Raw genomic sequence first — 23,417 nt, 5'->3', positions numbered from 1 at the left:
ATAAATCTACTTAAAGCTATTGAATTGTATACTTAAAATCAGTGAATTTTTTATCACTGATACATTATTAAAGCTGTTTTTTAAAAGTAAAACAGAAGTAATGGCCAAAATCTCCCAAATTTTATGAAAACATTAATCTACAGATCAAACAAGGTCAATGAACTTCTAGTTTAAATTCAAAGTGATCCACTATTAGATACATTATAATCAAATAATCAAACACAATAACAAAGAGAGAATCTTGAATGCAGCAAGAGAGAAGTGACTGTTAACAGAAGATTAATAGCTGATTTTTCATTAGAAAACATGTAGGCCAGAAGGCAATGGAATGACATATTCAGAATCCAAGTTCATGAAAGGCCTGTCAACCAAGAATTCCACATCCATAAAACTATTTTTCAAAAATAAAGGAGAGACTAAGATGTTCCCTGATAAATAAAAACTAAGAGAAGTAGTTGCTTGCAAGCCTACCCTATAAGAATGCTAAAGAGAGTCCTTCAGGTTGAAATGAAAGAACACTATATATTAACTTGAATTTGCATGAAAAAAGGAAGACAATTGTTAATGATAAAGATATGGGTAAAAATAAAAGTGAGTATAAATGTACTTTATATTTATAACTACTTTTCCCATATCTTACGTTAAAAAATTACATAAAGCAATAATTGTACATTTGTATGAATGTATAATTTATAAATTTGTGTAGATGTTTAATGTTTACATATGTAATTTGTATAACAATAATCCAAAGTAGGGGAAGAGAACAAAGCTATGTAAGAGCAAAGCTTTTGGATACTATTGAAAGTAAGTTTGTATTAATCTGAACTTGTCTTAAGTTTGTTTGTCTTGTCCATTTCTGTATCTGCAGTACCGATTTCAGTGTTTGACCCAAAGTCGGTGCCCATTTAAGTATTTGTTGAGTGAATGAGTGCAACTCAGTTAAACCCAGCAACTTCTCAAGTACATCCATTAATGGCAGTTAATCTTCAAATTGCATCCACATATGACCTCCTACCTAAGCTCTAACCCTTGTATCACAAACTATGTTAAACCTCTTCATTTCAAGCTTTTACTACTGATAATGAACTAGCTTTGTTGTTTCCTTTTTATCTGATCTTGCTACTCCCCACCCACTTCTTTAATTCTCTACCATAGAAAACCTCTATGATGTTTGGACAATAGCACTTAAAATCTTTTTTTTCAAGTTACTTGATGTGGTTTTAAAATTTCCTGTTAGGAGACTAAGATAAACGTAAGGAACATAAAGTTCCAGAGCTTGACTATGAAGATCAGCAAAGAAGATTTCTTTTTGACAAATCTTTTTCAGTCACTGCAGGTCGTTCTGCTTTCCTACCCTGAGGGCAATTACTCCCTTCGTCCTTCCTAGGAGAAATTAGAGTTTATTCAGGCTCTTCCATGTGGCCATGGTGTTTCAAGGGGCAATAGATACAATCCTTTAACTCAGAAGTTAAACCCTCCTTGGTCTCCACAATCACGGTGCTATCAATTCTTTGCCAGCGATTGGATTATAAAAGACCAGTGAGGTGTAGTGCCTACCATTTGTGAAGCACCAACTTTAAGTAATGCACTATTTTAAGTGTTTTACATGTTAATTTTTGTTGCAACTACCTTGTATGATAAGTAGAAATATTATTTTCACTTTAAAGTTAATAAAATTGAGCAACAATTAAAATAACGGTAATTTAATTATTCTAGATTTGATATCCCTCAATAAAGGGGAAGTGCCTAGATGACCAGAAATAGACTTTCTCCAAGACAGGCAGTATCAAGGCTAGAACACTGAAGTTACTAAGGGTTCTGGTCCATGTGTGAAGAACCTGAGAAAAGATAGTGACTGGAATGTGAGTTATCTCCAAGCAGGAAGAAAAGAAGGAAGTAGGAAGCCTGGGGATAGAAGGTTATTTCAAAGGGTATGACAATAACAATGGCCTGAACGGGGCTGGAGAAACAGAGATGCTTACAAAGTTCCAGCAAATTCCCACAGACAGATTGCTTTCACTCCATCTTAGCAGGAGTGAAAGATTAAATATTAGGGAATCTAAGCTATATATTTGTGTCTTCAATTTCAGGAACTAAAGAGGAAAGGAACTCTTACTGCCTATCTTGTAGACATTAAAAGTCTAATAGAAGCATGTAATGAACCAACAAATTCAATAATTTGAATGGCCAAAATCCTTGCAATTGCAACTTAAAACGACACAAGGATAAAAAGAAAATATCTATTAAAGAAACTGAAGTTGTCATAAAAAAATCTTCCCTTAAAAAAAAGAACCAAAAAACAAGGAGCAAGAAACCTGAAGGCCCAGATGATTCCATGGGTTAACTCTTCTAAACACTCAAAGAAATGAGCATGGCAAACATAAACTTTTTCAGAAAAATAGTGGATTTGGAAACACTACCAAACTCATACTATAAGACAAGCTCTTGACTGAATGGAAGATTTTAGGAATATTAGTCAGAGAGGAGACTCTGGGGAAGCACGTACTAGGCTCCTTTCAATAGAAAAATAGAAAAATTTTAACTCGCATCTGTGAAACAGGTGAGAAGTACCATAAGGGAAATCTATAGTATTGGCGGAAAAAGAAATAGTAAGGATATTACATATATTTAGTTAAAAGATGATTAAGATGTGGTTACAATGTATACTTGGAAATATTTTATATGTTATGTTTGGAAGAACTAGGAAGCATAAACCTGTTTTGGTTAATAAGTTCTATGAGATTACTAGCTACATAAATGGTACCATCTTTTCACCTTTTCGTTAGTTCAGTCATCTTTATTTCCTCTCCATCACAGTTTACATTTTCTAAGTTATCAAGATCTTCTTACCAGCTCTTTTCAGTGTTTTCTCACATACATACTCTTCCTTACATCCTATTAATCATCTCACATATAGGATAATGTAATGATATAACTTACTAACTTCTTTCTACCTTCAGTTTCTGCCCACTTCATCCTATTCCTCTGAGAAATATCCCCTACATCTGTAGCCTGAAATGGTTTATTTTTTCCAATAGCCTCATTAAACTAAACCATTTATTTAGCAAATACCATTATGACATATTTCTATCACTGCCCTACCTGCTATTTTAATTCCATCGTATTTAAATTTGTGGGCTTATTTCTCCTGGTTATGTTGTCAGGTCTTAGAGGACTATCGCTAGGTTACAAATGTCTGTGTCCCTTACAGTACATCCACGATGGAACTTGGGACCCTGTAAAAAATAAAAATAAAATGTACTTGTTCTAGGATTGATTTATTGATTAACAAGTGGCACATTAGTGTTTCAGATAATGGAAGCATTGCTCTCCATAGAAAGTGGAGAATTCAATGCAGCTCTCTTTCCCATAATGAGTTTCCTACTGCCGTAGGTTTGCACGGACAAAAGACATAGCTATGAAGCCCAGTTTTATAGAGTACTACTTCTGCTATCTTTGTTCTCTCAGTCCTGGACAATTATTTTACCTACAGAAGCAAATGTGCCTTTTTCTTAAGCTTGCCCAACCATCCTACATATTTGTCACCGAGGTTTTCTTTTGTTGTTGTTGCTCCAATCTTGAAACTACAGTCCATGAAAAAGAGATTTTACCTGCATTGGAACCCACCTTTGTGTTGCCTTTTCCATTTAACAGTCTTTGTTATATTTGTCTTAACACAGCAACAGAAATGATTAGCCATTTTGAGTTGGTCATTAAAATCTCCTCGTAAGCAGAGTTCACTTCTAGTCCAACTAGTCCATTGTATTTGTCATCAATCTTTTGATGAGCACTCGTTTTTCATAGATCACCAACTTATTAGAGTTTTTAATATAATCCTTGATCTTAAAAAAGCTTGGCTTAAAAAGCAGCTATAAAGCTTGTATTTATAGTCCTTAAATAATTTGATTGCATAATAAATTCCTCGTTGCCTAACGTGAGGGCAGTAATCTTGCGGTGTGGAAACGGAGCAACAGTCGCAGTGCCACAGACAAAAGCGGTATGTGACACAACCGTTGAAAATGTGGGTTCAAATGCCATATTGCTAAAATATCCTTCTCATGAGTAAATTTATTTATTTAATTGAGGTAAAAAAATCTGTTGTGTTTGTTTCGGTGCAGTGTTCACAACACAAATAGAGCTGGCTGAATAAATTAATTCGGTAATTACTGAATTACATGCGAACAGTTAAAAGCAGCTTGTGTTTTTTAAAATATTTCTCATTCTTTCCCTATCACTGTTCTTTGTCATCTTACAATTTCTTCCTTACCATAAAACTTATTCTTAAATACAGATTTATGTCATGTAACTGAAGTATTTCTCTAGCAATGTATCGATATTGTTAAGACATTTAAAAGGAAAGATATTATGCAAAAGAATTAGGAAGATAAACCATTCACAGGAATGGGGAATACGGATGTGTTATGCAGAACAATATGAGATGGAAAAAGAAAATAAAATTAGTAGTTAAGTTGCAACTTCAGTGGACAAGAAACAAAAATTATGGGCTTGGCAATAAAGGATAATTAGTTTTGAGGTGGCTTTTTAAAAACAGCCAAATAAAGTCCAATATTGAATACAGTGAGGAACATTGTCTCCATGAATTATAGATACCAGATACATTCACTTTCTTTTTTTTTTTTTTTTTTTCTTTTATGGCGGTCCTGGGGATTGAACCCAGGACCTTGTGCATGCTAAGCATGCACTCTACCACTGAGCTATTCTTCACCGTATATTCACTTTCAAAATGACATTAAATGCGTGTAATTGTGTGCTTCTGTACAGGAAAATATGGTAGGAAAAAAGGGAGAGGCTGATTTTTCCCAAAGCAAGGGACTTTTAACTTATGTTGCTGTAAAAAATACCATTTTGAAATATAACATCTTTTTTTTATCATAAACACAAAGTTAGTCTGGATAAACATTATAATAATACCAAATCGTTGTCAGTTTGCTTTTCGCATGTAGGTCTGCAGTCCATGAAGAATCTATTTGTGTATGATGTCACAGGGACCAAGTTAGTATTTTTTTTTTCTCAAATGGACATCCAATGTCCCAGCACATTTGTTGGAAAGAACATCACCTAGTCAATGCCCTGCCACATCACTTGTGCATAAAATAGTCTTTCCGTGTGAGTATCTCTACCTGCTCCATATACCAACTCTTCTATCTGTACCATGACATCACACTGTCTAAACTGCAGGTCTACAACTATTGATGGCTGGCAGAGCAGGTCTTCCAGTCCTGCTCTTTGTGAAGAGCCCTTGATCACTTGCAGACATTTGAAGAATCAGGTAAACTTAGTACCCGTTTGCCAACTTTCATTTAAAAATCAGTATGTTAAGATTTTTGAGGGATTTTGAGGATTGCAGTGAACTTAGAAATCAATTTGAGAAGAATGGGCAAGCTTACAATATTAAGCTCTCTAATCCTTAAACATGCTATATTTATTATCTGTGCCAATATTTCATAGTTTTGTTACATGTCTTTTGCTAGACATATTCCTCAATATTTGACTTTTTGATACAGTTGAAATTGTCTCTTAAAAATTTGTTTATTTCATAACTTTTTATATTAGTTTATATAAATTCAAGTATTTAGATATATTTCCATCTATCATCAAGAAAATTGCCTAAATGGTCTTGAAAATTCTAGTAGTTTATCTAACAGTTTATAGATTTGTTGGAGTTTCTTATGCACCAAAAATTTAGGAACCTACCTGTGAGATGATGAAGTATTTTCCCTGTGCTTCTCATCAAGTCCAAAAAACCCCTGGGTATTACATATAAAACAACCATAAAAAGAATGGAAGATTGTGGGAATAAGGCTGACTGGAGGACTCAAGAACTAGAAGGATGGTACAATGGTCAGTTCCCTGGGTTTTCTTTTTGTCTCGTTTATCCCAGACATGGAGGTGAAGAAGCCAGCAATACAGAAATGCCAACCAGAGCAAACAGTAAAATGTCCACACCACTAAACCCTGCTCCACCAAAAAACAAAAACAAAAAACAAAACTGGAAAAGGGAAGTCTAGCAAATCAGAAAAACTTTACTTAATAACTTAAACTGTCAAGTATGATAGCTTAAAATTCTTTATAATGCACTATTATGACTTTTCATGTCTACCTTGGCCTCTCCCAATTTCTAACAAATTCTCTTTTACAAGCTCCATTTTTCTTTCCTGACTTCTTGCTTCAGTAAAGGCCAATCCAATCCGTCGGAAATGTTTCAATACATTTGAACTTCAAATTGGGCAGAGGAACGGTAATAATCCTGGAATATCTTCTACTTGGAGATTTTCCTCTCCCTGTATAAGTCATGCAGGTAGCTCCACGGGAGGTGGGATAAGCAGTTTTGTTCAAAGCCATTGTGAATCTATCAAGATTCAAACACATATAGATATATATTTTTTTTAATTGAAGTGTAGTCAGTGACAATGTGTCAGTTTCTCGTGTACAGCACCATGTCCCAGTCATGCCTATCCATGCATATATTTGTTTTTATATTCTTTTTTATTAAAGGATATATTCTTTTAATCACTTAGTGACACAGGCCCTCACCTATCTAAAATGTCTATGTTTCTTTTGCCATTTCAACACTATTGTTTTTGAGAATATCCTCCTAAAAATGTTCTACATGTAAGAAGCCTCAAATTAACTTACATAAAGTACTGAGATGTGATTAAGCACCACAGCTCATCTCGGGCATAGTTCTTTTACATCTTTTTCTTTCAAAAATAGATTTTTTTAGACTCTAAGTCTATCCATAAACACGGTATTTTACCTTCACTTCCTCAAGTCAGGAAGAAGAAACACACCAGCTCAGACTTTCCAAACCAACTCACTTCTGCGTTTGAGGAGATGTTCCACCAAAGAGGAAAATTAGAAAGTTCAAAGAATCAATTCAGAGAGAAGAGAAGGTTGGAAAGTGCTTAGAGCTGGAAATTCCCCACTGACTTACTCAGGGTTACCTCGACTAGCCCTTTACCGTAACCAATTGGAGCGAACACACACATCTGTGATTTAAAAATAATTTTACCAATTTGCATAATATGTATTAACTCGATAAGTGAGACACTACACAAATTCCCCAAAAGACTAAAAGCTGTTCAGAAGCCTAATTCACCCCTTGAAAGGAAAAAAAGAAAAAGAAAAAAAAAATTAAAAAAAAAAAAGAAAAAGAAAAAGATGAACAGGTTGTGTCCGGAAACCGTCTCAGGTTTGAAGCTTGCGGTCCCCAGCGCATCCTGCAGAGCTGCTGCCTGATAAGGACTGTATATCCTGTCTTCTCTGTATCACTTTGCATGCAGCTCACATTACTTCATTTCCTTTCCGGAACCTTCGCCCGGATTCTTCATATAAGGTCAAACAAGAGGCAGAGCTGCGGTGAGTTCGAGTGGCTTCTACCAACTTCGTCCAGGCACTGATTTCTCTAAGCCTCCCTTTTCTCAAGTGAACTGTGAAGTGTTAATGATAGTCTTAGCCCCACGGATAGCCCTTAATGTTTTCATTTATTATTTATGAAATAAAACAGCAAATATCTCTGAAAAAGTTGAAAGTTATATATAAGGAGATTGGGAAGAGTTTATTGGCACAAGCTGTGCTGCTTTAGTTTTCTTTATGTGTTTCTTTGCTTTAGAGAATTGAATTCATCGGAGCTGACCACACAGGAAGTTGGCTTCCATATTTAGATGAATGAGGAGCAACCGAAAAACCCTTTTGACCCCAAAACCTCTCCCATGCTGCCACCTGACCCTCTGCACTTGGCTTTGTCCTATTCAGTGTAATTTCACGTGTGAAATAACCTCCTTGGATTTAAGAAATACTGATTATTAATACAAACATATAATTCATTGTACATAGGAAGACGCCCTTGCCAGTGAAATGGCATGCTTTTAATTACACTGGGACAAGAGGAATCAACCAGGACTGGGCTGGGCAACCCCTATTCACTGTTCATGCCTCTGCAGGAATTAAGTTGACTGCTTTCTCAAATCTAAGGCAGATTTCTTACGTTGAAAAAAAAAAAAGTGACTGTAGCAGGGGAGGGAGGATTAATAAGGAAATAATTAATTTTGCAATAAAGTTCAAGCTGTTGAGGAGGACTTGAATAGCGTGAGGGTCACTGGACACCTCAAGGGCCCACTGATAGCAGCAGTGCTGGCTAATCTGGCTGGTTTTTGCAGTGCCAAGTGCTGATTTCAGCAAAACACTTTGGCTGCTCCCATAAAGACAAGTAGAGAAAAATCTGGTACAAAGGTAATAGATTTTGATCAATGTTATAATGTTTATTTTTTATTTTTGTAAAACATCTAGACATCATTTTTCTGTATCCAATGTCATGTGTATATACGTATAATATACGTAATATATACGCATGTTTATATACTTAGACATCTATAAATATATCTACATAATATCCATTCACTTGTTATTATCTCCTAACATCTTATACCAAATGAGGAACCTTTCTTTCTCATGACCCGAATCAAACTGTTCTTCCTTTATAGATCATTAAATGCCTAATATACACAAACACTGTGGTAGAAAACTAATTTTCTCATTTTTGATGTTTTCTTTATGGAAAAGAAAGTTAGAAGTTGGATGCTAACGTTTCCATTTCATATCTAACAAAGCCAAAGTTCAGTGGCGTTAGCTTTCCCAAAGCTGCACAGGTAACAAATGCTCACATACATCATTTCCATCCAGCAAATATTCATTGAACTCCTTCTGTGTTCTAAGCCCTGCCATAGGTACTAGAGATACACTGTTGATAAGATGGCCATGTTCCTGCTCTTAAAGACCTTACTTCCCAGTAAGGGAAATAAATAATAATTTCATAACCATGTATTTTGTATAAAAATGAACTGCAAAGTCCCAGATGATGAATGATCTATAAACTAAAAGACTGAGGTAATAAATTGAAACTATGGGAGGTAGTTTGTGTAGGTAGTCACAGAAGGTTTTATTGAGCTGGTGACATGAAAGGTGAATGGAAATGAGAAGAAAGTTAGCCCTGAAGAATCTGAGAACAGAGGGAACAAGAGCAAGAGCACATTTGATAAAATGAAAACAAGTTTAGGTCTTTCAAGGATCAGAGTGAAGGTCAGCGCAGATGGCCCATGAGGAGTAAGAGGGAACATTATGTCTGTAAAACCTACACTATTTTCATATCGTTAACCTGCCTAACTGTTCTGAAATATTCAAACTTCAAAAGTAGTTGGTGTCCAGCTAAGAAAATAGTTTCTCATTTATATGGGAATCATCAGAGGGGCAAACATACATTGGAAAATTGTATAAGTGGACGATGATTTCTGTGTTATTCCAATAAGCTGTTGAAAAGCCCCACTTTGCTGTGGAAAAGACACATAGCGTTATCAGTGTGTGATTAACAGGTAAGAATTACCAGTGTGTGTAAGGATATTTTCTTTCTCTATTCCCTGCAGACTTGGAAGAGTTCATTCGTCCAGATTTAGAATGGTGACATTATCTTGTGCATTCTTCACAACATGGTGTGTGTAATTAGTGTCAGAATGTGGGCATTAACCCAGATTCCCAATTTTAGGAAGATAAACATTTAAAAGTTCTAAGTTGCTTTAACCCAAAGAAATTGACAAAAACAGCAGTGATTCCCTTAAGTACTAAACTTAACTCCCCCTTCGTCATTCATCAGCAGTATCCAATGTGCACTTGCTGCCCAGAGGCAGTCTAAAGTCCTGTATTTCTCAACCCTACAATCCCGCTCACCTCCCTGAGTAGCACTCTATATTCTGGAACGTCTATGTTTTTTGTACATACCCTTTAACTCATATTTATGTAATTGCTCATTCAACAAGTATGTACCCGGTACATACTAGGTTCCAGTTACTATGTCAGATGTTCGAGACACAGAGACAAGTCGGAAGAAGTCCTTGACCCCAAAGAGCTTACGATCCAGCATGGAAAGCAGATGATCAACAGTAATGTAATATCAGATCTTGCTTGACAAGTGATGTAGAGAAAGGTAAGGCATGTGGAGGCATAGAGAGTGAGGTTCTATCTTATTTATAGAAGGCAAGAGGAGACCTCGCTGGGTAGATGACAGCTGAACAGCAAGTGAATTGATTTAAAGGGAGAGCAAGATATGCAGGTAGAGGGAGTAAGAAACTTTTAGAGAAAATGCATGAGCCTGCAGCGGGAGTCTGCTTGGCATTTTTGTGAAACAGCAAAGAAGCTGCTGTTGGGGAGGGCAGTGGCTGCCATAGGGGAAATGGCAGGAGAGGTACCCAGGGGTCTGCTCGTGGATAAAGCCTTCTCAAACATGTGAGAAGGTCTTTGGATTGTAAGGCAGTTTTGATTAGGAGACTTTTAGAGTAGGTGAATGGAAGAATGGGACGTCTCACCAAAATGATATCATTTAATTATAAAACAACCCCCGTAGCAGCTATGTGGGAACACATACCAGGAATTGACTGAAAAACAGAGTGGAAGCAGAGACAGGGTTAGGACCAACATGTATCTCTTCTTATCTTAGGTAAACAAATAAATATGATGGTCTAACTGGCCTATAGTAGACGATAATTTCCCACCCACTTAACCATAATATTTTCACAAAGACTTCATTCTGAAGACAGGATATCTGCACTCTAAAGTGATATTAATGATAAAATCTAGGGCACTAAGATTATTAACCGGAGTGGTATTTTGATCCCCTCCTCCTTAAATTACAATACACAGACATTCTGCATTCATTTTGTGTTGACCGTAATAACGTATCTGTATGACACTGATACTGGAACGATATATATTTTTATAGTAATCATATCCAAATGTTGAAAGTGTCAGAGATATTTGAAAAGAATAATCTAGCAGATAGGAGAAAAATAGAAGAATACAATATTACTGAGGGGGAAAAAGGCAGTCTAAATGACAGTAAAGTATGACAAGAATATTAGCAGGAGATAAATGAAACAGATAATTTAAGATAAACAGTTTTTGAGCATAAAAAGGAAGTTCCAGCCACAAGGTTTCTATTTCCTGCGGTAAAGCAACTACTTACTAAATGATACCTTAAAAAAAAGACTAGTCCCCAGGGAAGAAGTGAATGACATATTTCTGAAAGCCGATTTGTAGCTTGCTAAGTAAAACTTTTCCAGCCTGGAGAGCAATTCATGAGAGTAGAGCCCTTAAATTTCTTCTTCAACAATAAATCTAACCCCAGACAGTATCAAGTTCATAGTAGATGTTCAATAAACGTCATTTGTCAGATGTATGAGTACATGAATGAATGAGATTCCAGGGTACTATTACTCCCCAAATTGTTTCCATCTCAAAAATAGGAATCCCTAACTTTTAATTCTTTACTTAGATATTCTGTTTCCTAAACTATTTGTTTTCTACAAATTTAAGAAAGGATATCTCAGATTCCGGGAAAACCCCACCTGCCTCTCCAGGCTGCACCTACAGTTGTGAGAAAGCACATTTCAGACAGCAGGGGAAACCCGTAGCTCATCACAACAACACACTGTAAACTGCCTGGACCACTGGAGCATAAATTAAAGAGAACTGGAGTAGCTGAGTGACTAGGAGGCGAGAGGAAGGGGGCGGAGACAACGTAACTGAATATAAATGCTGAGACACCCCAAAGACTCAGACCAAGCAAGTGCTCCGGCAAAGACCTTCACTGCAGATTGGCTTGACCTGGAAGTAACCAAGGGGTCGACTGAGACAAGGATAAAGATGACTTCTGAAGACTGTTCCATAACGGAGACCAGCTCCTTGCATCTGGATAAAGAACGACAAAGTAAGTCAGGTCTCATTCTTTATATGCTGGTAATACCTACATCTAAATAGCTGACTCTCTATCTATGATGTATGACAGTAGTTAGGGGGGAAATGAAGCTTGGTTTTTGAAGAACTTGGTTACATTCTATTTTAGTCGGGGTAAAGGAGAAAAATGGGAAAAGGTAAATATTTCTTTACCTACGAGGAGATGGAATACCTGAGACTTGAGCGGAAACCACAGGGTGAATATCTGAAGACTTTTAAAGATTTGTTTCTCTGTTTTAGTTTATATCCTCTCAATGTTTCTGATTTAACTAGGAAACTCCCTGCCCTAACCTGGGGCATGTCCATCATTTTTCTGTATCCATCTAGACATCCTCTAGGAAGCACTGCCTCTCTTTCTGGAAAATTCCATTTTCCACATAAACAATTGCATTCTTGATTGCCTTTACCTTGTACCCTTTGTGTGCTTCTGGTGTGCCTAGTCCCGCGTTCTCATGACAGCATCCTCCAGTTGCTGGAAACAAAGGTTGCCAATCTTTGACAGAATAGCCACATAGGCATCTGACTATTAACAGTGTCTGATGATAATTTATTAGGACACTGTCATGAAAAAATTCTTGGAACTGCAATCTGCTTCTTCTATACTCTTTATGGGACTCATTTCCTCCATTTCCTTCTTCTTTTTTACCCTTCTAATAACTGGCTTCAAATTCTACATGAACCAGGCAATTTTCTTCCTTAATTTTATTTTTCATGGAAATATGACCATCTCTGCTTTCTACCTTTTCCTCTTTTCTATTTGTCTATTCTGTCCATAGACCGTTCTATTTCCTGCTACCAGAATTTTCCCGTTGTTTTCCGATAACATGTTTCTGTGAGGCGTTCATGACTTTTTTCATTGATCTCTCTCTTCTTTTCTAATGAAGGAGGTTCCCCAAACACTAGCATGTCCAAATTAGAGTTCACTTGTAAGCAAAACTATCCGGTAACAAAGGAATGTGTTGTGAACAGCAGAGCCAGAGCAATCTAGAGGAAGGGACTGTTTTCTGAGTACGTGTCTACGAGAGTGGTTTGCTTTAGAAAATCATCAGTTAATGCTGATGAACTCATCTTTTACTTAAAAACACAAAATCAAGTGTGGTTAACAAGTGCAAGCCATACAAAATTTTGGTAACCAGATAACCATAACTTTATGGCTCAGCTGAGATGCTCAAAAGAAAAAATTATACAGTAATAAGCCTGCTCAAAACCTAGCACAGTGGAAAGAAGGAGCTAATTTAGAAATTCTTAACTTTCCCTGAGATCATCCCAAATCTGTTGGATATTTAATTTATGAAGGTTTAATCTATGCCACTCTTGCACTGACCCCATTAGGATGAACAAACATTGAGCTTCACCCTTGGGTCATTCAACACATGTTAGTGGATTTCTATTCTTTTCTCCATTAGTGGACAGGGCTGGTGATCAGAATGGAAGCATGCTCTTAAGGGAGTGTTTTGTCACCTGGGTGATAAATCAAACTGCGAGTAACAATAGCCCTCACTAATGGGTACAAACTACAGTGTGAGAATCAGCTCCACAGCTTACCCACTGGATGAGCCAATAGTCTGAGCTGGGCTCTGGAGTCCATGAGTTACTTGGATGCACTGGTTCTTCCAAAGGAGCCAGAGCTGTTGCTGCATTGAATTTAAGCGGCATGATTGGGTCTCACGTGGTGAGAAGTGAAACTAGACAGAGAGTTCTGAACTTGCTGCCCTCGCTACCCAGGGCTGCTTCCGGTGACAGCTGTATGCCGGTAGAAAACGGGAAGGTTCACTTTAAGAAGCTGACAGACATAGAGCTAGATAGGAGTGAAGTCTAGTCTTCTCTTGCAAAATCTGAATCTTCCCCAGAAGATCTATGCTGGGAAAGGCAATCCTTAGAAGAAGCAAAAGTTGATGTTGACATCCAGTACATATAAATTACTACGAAAGAGAGCAACATCTCTTTGCCTAGTTCAACTTTAGAGCAATGTTATAAGGGAAAAAAAAATACATGAATTTCAAGTCATGTCCTATATAGACCACCTTTTAAATTACGAAAGTCATCCACACTGAAAAACAGGATACTTTTGCATATGGAGACTATTTTTGTGGTAAGTTTTCATACCATTCAAGTAACCATTTTACATTTCAGTTTTTGAGAACAGACTAGAGAACTGTATATTTCTTGTGAGGCCAAATTTTTAAAATTCTGATGGTTCATCCTAGCAAGATTCAAATCCAAACTCTGAGTCACAAAATCTCGCTCTCTCTTCTCTCAATTATTCATTTGTATTCTAGCATTGTTGTTATTGTTGTTTTGGTAACTAAGAAGCATCATTCACTTCATATTCATATTCTAAATCCTTCCACAAAAATATTTCTTACTGGTGAAATAAAAGTTTTACTTTGTTTTAGGATTATACAAAGGGTAAACTAAGAAACTGATTTCCACCCAATATTTGGTCTATAATTTACTGTTATATTTCCTCTATTATTTTAACTTCTCTTGGAAAATTCAAACATTTTACTTTTCACTTACAGATTTTTTTTTATTAAGGTCTAGTTTACATACAATGAATGCACAGATCTTAAGTGTACAGTTTAATGAGTTATAACTACAACTCCAATCAATATTTGACACTTTCTGTCACTCTAGAAAGTTTCCCTGTGTTCCTTTCCAACTAAATTAGTTTTCAGATAAAACTAATAAAAGCACAAAATAGCAATCAAGTTTCTGATTTCTGTCATCATAGCTTAATTCAGCTATTCTTGACTGTCATATAAATGAAAATACAGTACATAATTATGGCTGGATTTTTTTCACTCAACTTTTTTTTTTTTTGAGATTCATGTGTTTTGTTGCATGTATCAGTTTTTCCATTTTTTAAATTGCTGAGTAGAATTTCCTTGTATGGATATACCATAATTTGTTTATCCATTTTCCTGTTGATGAATATTTGGGTTATTTCTAGAATTTGGCTATTAAGAATAAAGCTTCTATAAACATTCTTGTATAAAACAATTTGAAGATGTATTTTTATTTTATTGAGAAAATACACAGGAGCAGAATTGCTGGGTCAGAGAGTAGGTGCAATGTCTAATTCTGTACAAAACAGTTTTCCAAATATTTTTTTCCATTTTACTCTCCCATTCAGTAACATATGGAAATTTCAATTGCTTCACATCCGCACTAACTTCAAGAATAAGTACTATCAATCTATCTTTTTATTTTTAGTCATGCCAATTGTGTATGTTTTTATAACCATTCAACATTTTTCACTACATTACCCATATTTATACCCATTTATACCACCTGCCTTAAACAGCAACTACAGAGAAGAGACTATACTTAAGATGTTCTTTTTATATGTCATCTAGAGTAATCAGATATTTTCTCAATGTTCTTATTATGATTAAAACAATAAAATTATGACATGTTTAGAATTTTCATAGCTACTAAGTACATATATTGGGGAACTATCTTACAATCTTATTATTATGACTGGATTACTTCATTTCTAGCCAAATTATCCAAATTCACTCAAAATTTGAGGGAAATTAACATAACTTTTGTATAAGAAGATGGGGAGACACATAGCTTTTTTTTTTTTTTAATTTTAAATGCCTCAAAGGAAAACCAAATGTCTCTACCTTCCCTCTATAGCCTGTCTGAACTTATCATCCACTTTCTCTCTTCAGGTGATGCCCCCAGGCCTCATTTTGCAACTCATCACGAAGGGTCCATTCACGTCCCTATCCCGTGTGCCGTCCTGAACGTGGTCTTCATCACCGTTTTAGTCATAGCTCTTGTTGCTTTATCAGGTAGGTCTGCACTTTGTGAATTCATCACAAACTCTGATTAATATAGGATCATCTCACATATTGTACATGGCCACTTTCCTCGTCCATACTAAATGTGATTCCACATTCTTTGGATAATTAATGCAATACTTTATTTGAGTTTTCTAGAGCTTCTTTATAAGGATTTAAAATGTCTACAATTTATACATTACTCTGGGAGAAAATTACATTTGAGCAGATGTTTAAATCTAAAACAAAAAGGGCTGATTTAGATTCTAAATAAATGAACATTTACACGGACAAAATGTGGGCGGATAGAAAAATAACACCAAAGCCATAGATTAGTCAGGAATTGGCCAGTCTCTTATCTCAAAAAGCACAGAAGAGTAGGTATGGATAATTAAGAATATGTCTAGAAGCTCCCAGACAGTCAGTTGCAATATGGTATTTGAAACATACAGCTATGCCAAGATACATCTGTGTCTTGTACAAACATGAATTTATACAATTGTAGGAACATCCCCAAGCCACAGATTGTTCTGTCTTCTGAATTACTTCTCTTCAAAGTAGTCTCACCTCCACCTCCCAGAATAGGGTTATATCTACCACATCTTCAAAGTCTCCCACCTCTGCATTCAGATGCAAAACTGTACTTGGAATTTACAATGTACTTTGCCCTTTCTAGCCTAAAGACTGTTTTCAAGATTTTTCAATTTTCCAACCACTCTCTGATCACAGTGACTCCCTCTTATTTCTCATACCCTGTACAATGATGATTAGGCACAATGAGAGATCAGATAAGGTGAGAAACTACCCTCTTCTTACTCTTCCCAGAATTCACCTCCTTTTTAATAATAATTTTAAATAGACTATAACCTGTATGAATTTTGAACCACTATGCTGTACACCTGAAATACACATAACAGTGTAACTCAGCTATACTTCAATTAAAAATGAAAAAAGAATTCGTCTTCTTTCCTTTTATCCTTTACTGTATCACCTAGCACAGCAGAGCATCCCTGAACTGGTTTCATACACGTTGGGTATTCGGTTTCTTGTGTTACTAAAACAAACCGTTTTCCTGTTCACAGTGGGCCAGTACAATTGTCCAGGCCAATATATGTCCCCAGTGCCATCAAACAGCCATGTTTCCTCATGCTCAGATGACTGGATCCAGTACCAGAGGAAATACTATCTTATTTCCAAGAAAACAAGGAACTGGACCTTGGCCCAAGAATTCTGCTCCAAACACAGTGCTACACTTGCTCTCATTGACTCTGAAGAGGACATGGTAAGATAGTATTCAAAAACAATTCCATAAGATACTGCTCTTCTATTTTATCTGGCTAATCTGTGGCTTCCTTCTGTTTCCTTCTAAGTGAAGACATTGTACCTGTCTCCCACATAGAAAAGTTTAGTCACAGAAAGCCACATGATCAGTCAGAGGTCAAAATGAGACTTCACCTTAGTCTTTAAATGTGATTTGACTGTTTCGCTTCAAAGGCGAGAAATCCCAATGAGCTATCCTACAGAGAACTGACAAATGATGGGCTTAGTGCTCATGCCTCGATTGCAGCTTTTGAGAAACAGGATTTTTTACATACTCACGAGGAGCAGTGATGTAACGTAGACTTCCTCTGTGCTTTCTTCAAGATCTTTTTGAAACAACACGTGGGTAGAGCAGAACACTGGATTGGGCTGAAAAATGAAGCTGGCCAGACATGGAAATGGTCAAACGGCAAAGAATTTAACAACTGGTGAGTTTCAAGATAATCTTTTTATCCTCTCCAGGCTGGCAGTTTAGGGGAACCACTTTCCTTTTTTTTCTTTTTTTTCCTTTCAAAGCACAGTTCTCTACGAAGGTTGTGCTCTTTATAAAGCAGAATTTATAAAATCTCCCTTGTATATTATGCTCCATGGAATTCTTTAAAGAAAGGCTTTAATATTGTCTTGTTTTTTTTCTTTTTATCTACTTGGAATTCATACAGTAAATCCTAGTAATCTGATCTCAGCAAATTCTAGTGTGAGTAATAACACTCAGTTAGAAATGTTCCAGGAATAATTATGATGATGTGAAAAAATCCAACATTTCCAATATCATATGCATATTTCATTGATAAGCTAGTTTGGGGTGGTTAAGCCCTTTTTCCTCTTTCCCAGTTCTCATCTCCACAGGGATAAAGAACAATATTTTCAATACCTAATTAGAAGCTTCTGTGGAGCTGAGAGAAAATTTACCCCAGAATTAAAGATACTGAGTTTATTTTTATTACATATGATTAAACTACATTATAGACTTAGAAGAATTTAAATTTAGTGTTAATGTTTGTCACCTGAAAACTCAAACTTGAATAAATTTCTAGCTATCAAAATGTTTTATGATAATCAGTGATACAGACAATTAGTTTAAATCTTTAGAAAAAGAATTCTTAATATGTGTCCAATGGTACCTCACCCACAGATGGGCTTCAGGGGTTATTAACCCCCTAAAATTGGAGGCACTAGTATGCGTGATTGTTGAACGTGTATACCTTCTGGAAACTGTTTCTCGAAAGTTTTGGAAAATCAGAAATAACCAAGAGTGAATCCTCCAGTGACGCATCACCCAAATGAATGGAGCTCTTAACTCCTAACTTTCTATCTGTTCCCTATGTGCTACTGTTTCAGTCCTTGTCTGCTGTCTCTACAGACTGTCTATGATCATTTAACTGGTACGCTTGCCTCATGCATTCTGACTGAGAAAAAAAAAAGCAGAAGCCACCCCCACCACCACCACAAAGTTTATTCTTGTATAACTGAACGGAAACGAACTGAAAATCATTCTAGTTTCCATACTGTTTGACAGGTTCAACCTGACGGGCTCGGAGGACTGTGCATTTCTGAACAGCACAGAGGTCGGCAGCGCCGCGTGCAAGAAGAATCTACACTGGATTTGCAGCAAGCCCGCCAAATGAAGAGGGCTCGCATTTGCTTGTAGACGATTCCAGCGAGGAACTCAAGGAAACTTGTATCAGTGAATGCTGCTCTACGATGAGATGTTTTCCAGAAAGACTTTGTGAAAAAAAAAAAAAAAGAAAAAAAAGAAACAACTTTGTGTTATTTTGGAAACCTTCTTCCAAACAAGAATGTGGGGAAAAAGGGAGGCAAAACTCCAGTAGTACCCGCATCGTGGAATCCTCCTGCCATCAGCTGACAATGTCATGGGGTGACTGATAATTTTGTCCAAGAACGAGAAAAACCACTTCCAAGCTTTGGAATGCACTTTATATATTTTCTAATTCAGAAGTAATAAAATAACTAGGTTTTAGAGTTATTATTTATTGTTGAATGACTACGAACAGTGAGCACCCTTCATTCACATGCACTGTATGAAGGAGGTAGCAGGTGGTACTCAAAACTGATGTAAACAGAGAAGGTCTAACTGGCAACACAGATGTTTAGTCTAAACGTATTTTTTTTAACTTAGAGAACATTTGTAAGTGGGCGAATGCTTATGAAACTAAGCTTTGTAATATTTCTCTCTTTGTTAAGAAGTTTGTCAAGTTATTTTGTCACTTCTCACCCCAAAAGAATGGGATGATCGTGTATTTATGGTTTGTTTGTTTTTTTTTACTTCTTCAACGTAGACTTGTCTTTTTCAACGGTACACAATGCATTGCCTTATACACAGTGTTTTACAGAGATAAAGACAAAAGCAAAGAATATGAGGAATATTTGTAAAGCAGATAAAGCGTGTTGGAAAATGTGCAATATGTGGTGTGGTAAACCCTAATCAGGGAAAAGTCTGTATTGTTCAAACCTGGGATAATATTCGTCCTCTCCGATCATCAGTGTGTGCCTTTCCTGGTCAATTCCACCACGTGCAATACTTCATTTGAAGTATTTTCTAAGTGCAATAAAGTGCGTTTATTTGTTTGTCTTTTGTATTCAGTGCAAATTATAAGCTGTTTTTATGTATGTTAAAATAAAAGTAGAATCAACAAAAGGGTTTCTAAGAAGTGTTCATTCCTTTAAATACACTAAAAATTATAGCTCATACTGAAATGCAGGAAACAGAAGGTTGTAACTTTTTTTTAAAAACTGTGTCTGTAGTAAAACTTGAACATTATAACAAGGTTTGGACCTTTTAAGTTGTTTTCAGATGTGTGTTTTCAAAGCGCTCTTTCCATTTTTCTGCATACAGCACTTGCTCAGTAAATATTTTAACTGACTTGAGAGGACTTTATATGTCATTTGAAACTTTTTGACTCTATTATTTTCTTCCTTTTTTAAATTGCTTGTCACCCTGAAGGAATACAGAGAAATTAGGAGACACCTAAATTCACTTTGCAAGGATTTATTTATAAGCTGGTCCTCTCTCTCAAAAGAAGATAATTTTAAAAGAAGATAACAGAGAATATGTAGGTGCTACGAAGATATCGCAGACAGCCTACTTTATTTGGCCCTGTATTCAAACATTAAACTATCAGTTATCTGTTTTATTTGACTTTTCCAGTATAATTTCAATTTCTTCCTCTGGAAAGGGAGAGTTTGCCCTCAATTTTCAAAATTTTGACTAGGTTTTCACACATGAAAATCTATCATAACTAAGATTAACATGCTAATAAAATTCTAGAGAAAATGTTGGAGGATCTATGCCCAGAAAGACTGTTGGTGATCATGTAAGTAGGTTTAGTTCAACCTTTGGAAAACAGTTTGAAAATATCAAAAACTTTGAAAAGATTCATATCTTTCCTTTGATGTGAACATTTTTTTGTGGAGGGAGAGCATTAAAGAAATAATCTTGGATGTTTAAGACGTAACCACAAAAATGTTTACCCAAAGGGTATTTTTAGTAGTGATAAATCAGAAGCCACTTAATGGTTCAAAACTAAGAATTAAGTTAAATAAGTTGTACTACATGATGAAATAATACGTTGTCACTGAAAAATAATAATGAAGAAGAATGTTTACATATATGAGGAAACTACACAAAGTATTATTCCTAAGCGTCTTAAATATTAAATATGTAAATTTCATGTTTCTAAATTCTAAAAGAGATTAAAAACTATTAAGGTAAGCACAGTGGTTTCCCCTGAGTAATAAGAGTATAGATATTAATTATGTTTCCTCTCTATGCTTCTCTATAATTTTGAAATTATGAATAGTTATTTTACTCTTAATAAGGAAATATTTATTTCAAACAAGCCTAAATATAGTATCATTAAGGAAATAATTTCATTATTTAAGTTACAATTCTACTTTCTAGTGATGAAATCCAGTCCCCTTCAAACTGAGTTCCCCTGTCTTGTTTACAATTAACTTTTCACTCCAAAACTTTATTCCCTTTCTTATCCTGCCCCTGTTTGCCTCAGGATTGAAGAGAATCAAAGAAAAGGGGAGACTGAAACCAAGTAGGGCCCTGTGGGGTCTTCCCACGTACAACAGCCCCTCCGTGTCCCCAGTTTCTTATTTGTAGAAAAAGGCTTTAATGTCCTTGGTCTTCCCAGAGGTCAAGAGCAGGCTCAAGCAGCTAATGATTAGGGCACGAGAGTCAGAGGACTCCTAGGTCCTCCTGAGGGGATAGAGATAATCTGATGCCACTCCCCGCAGGTGGAGAATGGTGACTGCATGCTGACCACAAGCTTGTAGACCCCAGAGTGGATGGATCCAGAAGGTTGTGATTCCGGAAACATCACCCTGTAAGTTACCTCACCACCAACCAATCAGAAGATGGCCCACGAGCCCATCACGCCGCCTACGACCCGCTGCCCTAACGCTGACTTCAAAACCCCTCGCCTGAAAGCATCGGAGTTCAGGTCTCTTGGGCTGACGCTGCCCTGTTTTCCTTGCCTGGTGCCCTGCAAATAGACCTTTGCTTTCCTGCAAACGCTGTCAGAGTTTGGCTCTCTGCACTGTGAGCACATGAGTCCTTGCTCTGTAACACAATTACATATGAGTTTGCTTCAAGAATCTTCCCTGCGCTAAATTAAACCATGGTCACCAAACGTGTGGGCATCCACAGGCTACAGTGCCATCTAGTGTCTGCACAAAATCATTGCAGTCTTGTTTCGTTTCTGGGTCTAGAAGGTATATTTAACCTGGGAACAATCGTAGTTTGTTTTCTTTTTTTTTTTTAACGCAGTTTAAAGTTTATGGGTAACATAATTTTGTTTCTGTGTTTCATTATACAGACATTACATGTAGTTTCTGCCCCTTAGCCCAGACCAAGGAAATGCTTTGCACCCCAGATAGTAATCCTTAATATGTATTTTTGTTCTGTTTTGGGTTTTTTTCCAGCTTTATTGAGGTGTAATTAATATTCTTAAAAATTTAGTGGAGAACTTTCAAGTGAACTTGTAATATTGAACAGGTGTATTTTTTTCTGCTTCCTTTGAAACTCCGTTAAAACATTAATTTAAAAGATTGTTTAATGGTATAAGTTTTGAGGGGAGAAAATAAACATAAGAGAAATGTCCATATATTTTAGAATATGTCAGTAACTTAGGGCATAGAATCCTGGAAGCTAAGGAATTAGAGAGACAGTGCACACTTGAAGTTGGCTTATGGTGACCCCCACAGTCCTTTTCTGGTGTTCATACCCTTGTGTGCTTCCCTCTCCTTGGGTGTGGGTGGAACCCATGACATGCTTCCACCCCACAGAATACAGCAAACATAATGGGGTGGACACGAGTGCACATATGTACATAAGACTGTGATATTCGTCCTGCTGGAGGAGACTCTCTCTTTTACTGTCTCCCAGAAAATAAGATTCCATGTTGAGAAAGCCTTTGCTGCAAGAAACTGTAGCCCTCAGTTTGACAGCCTGCAAGGAACTCATTGCTGCCAACCGTCACACGAGCTTGGGAGCAGATCCCTTCCCAGCTGAGCCCCAGATGAGACCACAGTCACAACCAACACCCGGATGGCAGCCTTGTGAGAGACTGAAGCAAGGGACACACCTAAGCCCTGCCCAGACTCCTGGTATCCAGAAAGTGAGATAATAAATGCACCTTGTTTTAAAATCACTACGTTTATGGTAATTTGATGTTCAGCAATAGAAGATAAATATGGTAGAAGTGAAAAGCGGGGGAAAACAGGAGGACTAGACGAACATACATAGAGGGAGCAGGGTGGCGTCTGGGAATCCTCTCCACCTTGAACAACCAAACTGCAACCCTCTGTCCCTGCAGGGGATGGAAGTTTACTGCCAGGCATGACTTAAGCAAAAGGAATCTGAATTCAGGTTGGGAGTCTTTACAAAAGGCTAAGGGAGGAAGTACTTCATTAAAAACAGAAGAATTAACTGAAATTCTGAATAATGTTTGAAGAGACTCTGGGACATATATCCTAGTCAGCTTCAAGATCCTTAACAGCCAGGCTTAAGACAATGAGGCAGGAAACTGGAAAATTATTATTTTGATTTATTTAATTGAGATATACAGTAGCTTCACGTGTACACCATAATTTGTATATATTGTGAAATAACCACCACAGTATGTCTAGTTAACATCCATCACTACACACAGTTACAGTTTTTTTTCTTGTAATGAGAACTTTTAAGATCTCTTAATAACTTTCCCATATACAATATGGTATTATTAACAACAGTCCCCATGTTGTACGTTACAGTCCCATGATTTATTTATTTTATAACTGGAAGTTTGTACCTTTGACCCCCTTCAGCGCTACCCCCTGCCTCCGGCAACCACCAGTCTATTCTCTTCATCCATAAGTTCATTTTTTGTGTTTTGGGTTTTTTTTTTTTAATTCCACAGATAAATGAGATCGTACAGTATTTGTCTTTCTCTCTCGGATTTATTTTATTTAGCATAATGGAGAATTGTCCTTTTG

The 23,417-nt window shown here is 36.6% G+C and overlaps 1 protein-coding gene across 1 annotated transcript; it reads left to right on the top strand.

Annotated features, from left to right (window-relative positions):
* The first annotated feature begins 11,583 nt into the window (after positions 1 to 11,583).
* Positions 11,584 to 19,569, top strand: CD69 (CD69 molecule). Its single transcript, XM_010946387.3, has 5 exons — positions 11,584 to 11,776; positions 15,483 to 15,605; positions 16,676 to 16,875; positions 17,238 to 17,341; positions 18,430 to 19,569. The coding sequence occupies exons 1-5, from the start codon at positions 11,602 to 11,604 to the stop codon at positions 18,536 to 18,538; spliced, it is 711 nt and encodes a 236-aa protein (XP_010944689.2). The 5' UTR covers positions 11,584 to 11,601; the 3' UTR covers positions 18,539 to 19,569.
* Positions 19,570 to 23,417: the final 3,848 nt, after the last annotated feature.

The sequence above is a fragment of the Camelus bactrianus genome, chromosome 34 (assembly GCF_048773025.1).
Source record: "Camelus bactrianus isolate YW-2024 breed Bactrian camel chromosome 34, ASM4877302v1, whole genome shotgun sequence".
Lineage (NCBI taxonomy): Eukaryota > Metazoa > Chordata > Mammalia > Artiodactyla > Camelidae > Camelus > Camelus bactrianus.
Note: the sequence above shows the minus strand (reverse complement) of the source record. Positions and strands in the feature narration are given on the sequence as shown.

Bases quoted from the DNA above. Each gene is read 5' to 3' on its own strand.
- CD69 (XM_010946387.3), top strand. From the start codon at position 11,602: ATGCTGAGACACCCCAAAGACTCAGACCAAGCAAGTGCTCCGGCAAAG. The intron at 11,777-15,482 runs GTAAGTCAGGTC...TTCTCTCTTCAG, and splicing joins TCTGGATAAAGAACGACAAA to GTGATGCCCCCAGGCCTCAT. The intron at 15,606-16,675 runs GTAGGTCTGCAC...TCCTGTTCACAG, and splicing joins AGCTCTTGTTGCTTTATCAG to TGGGCCAGTACAATTGTCCA.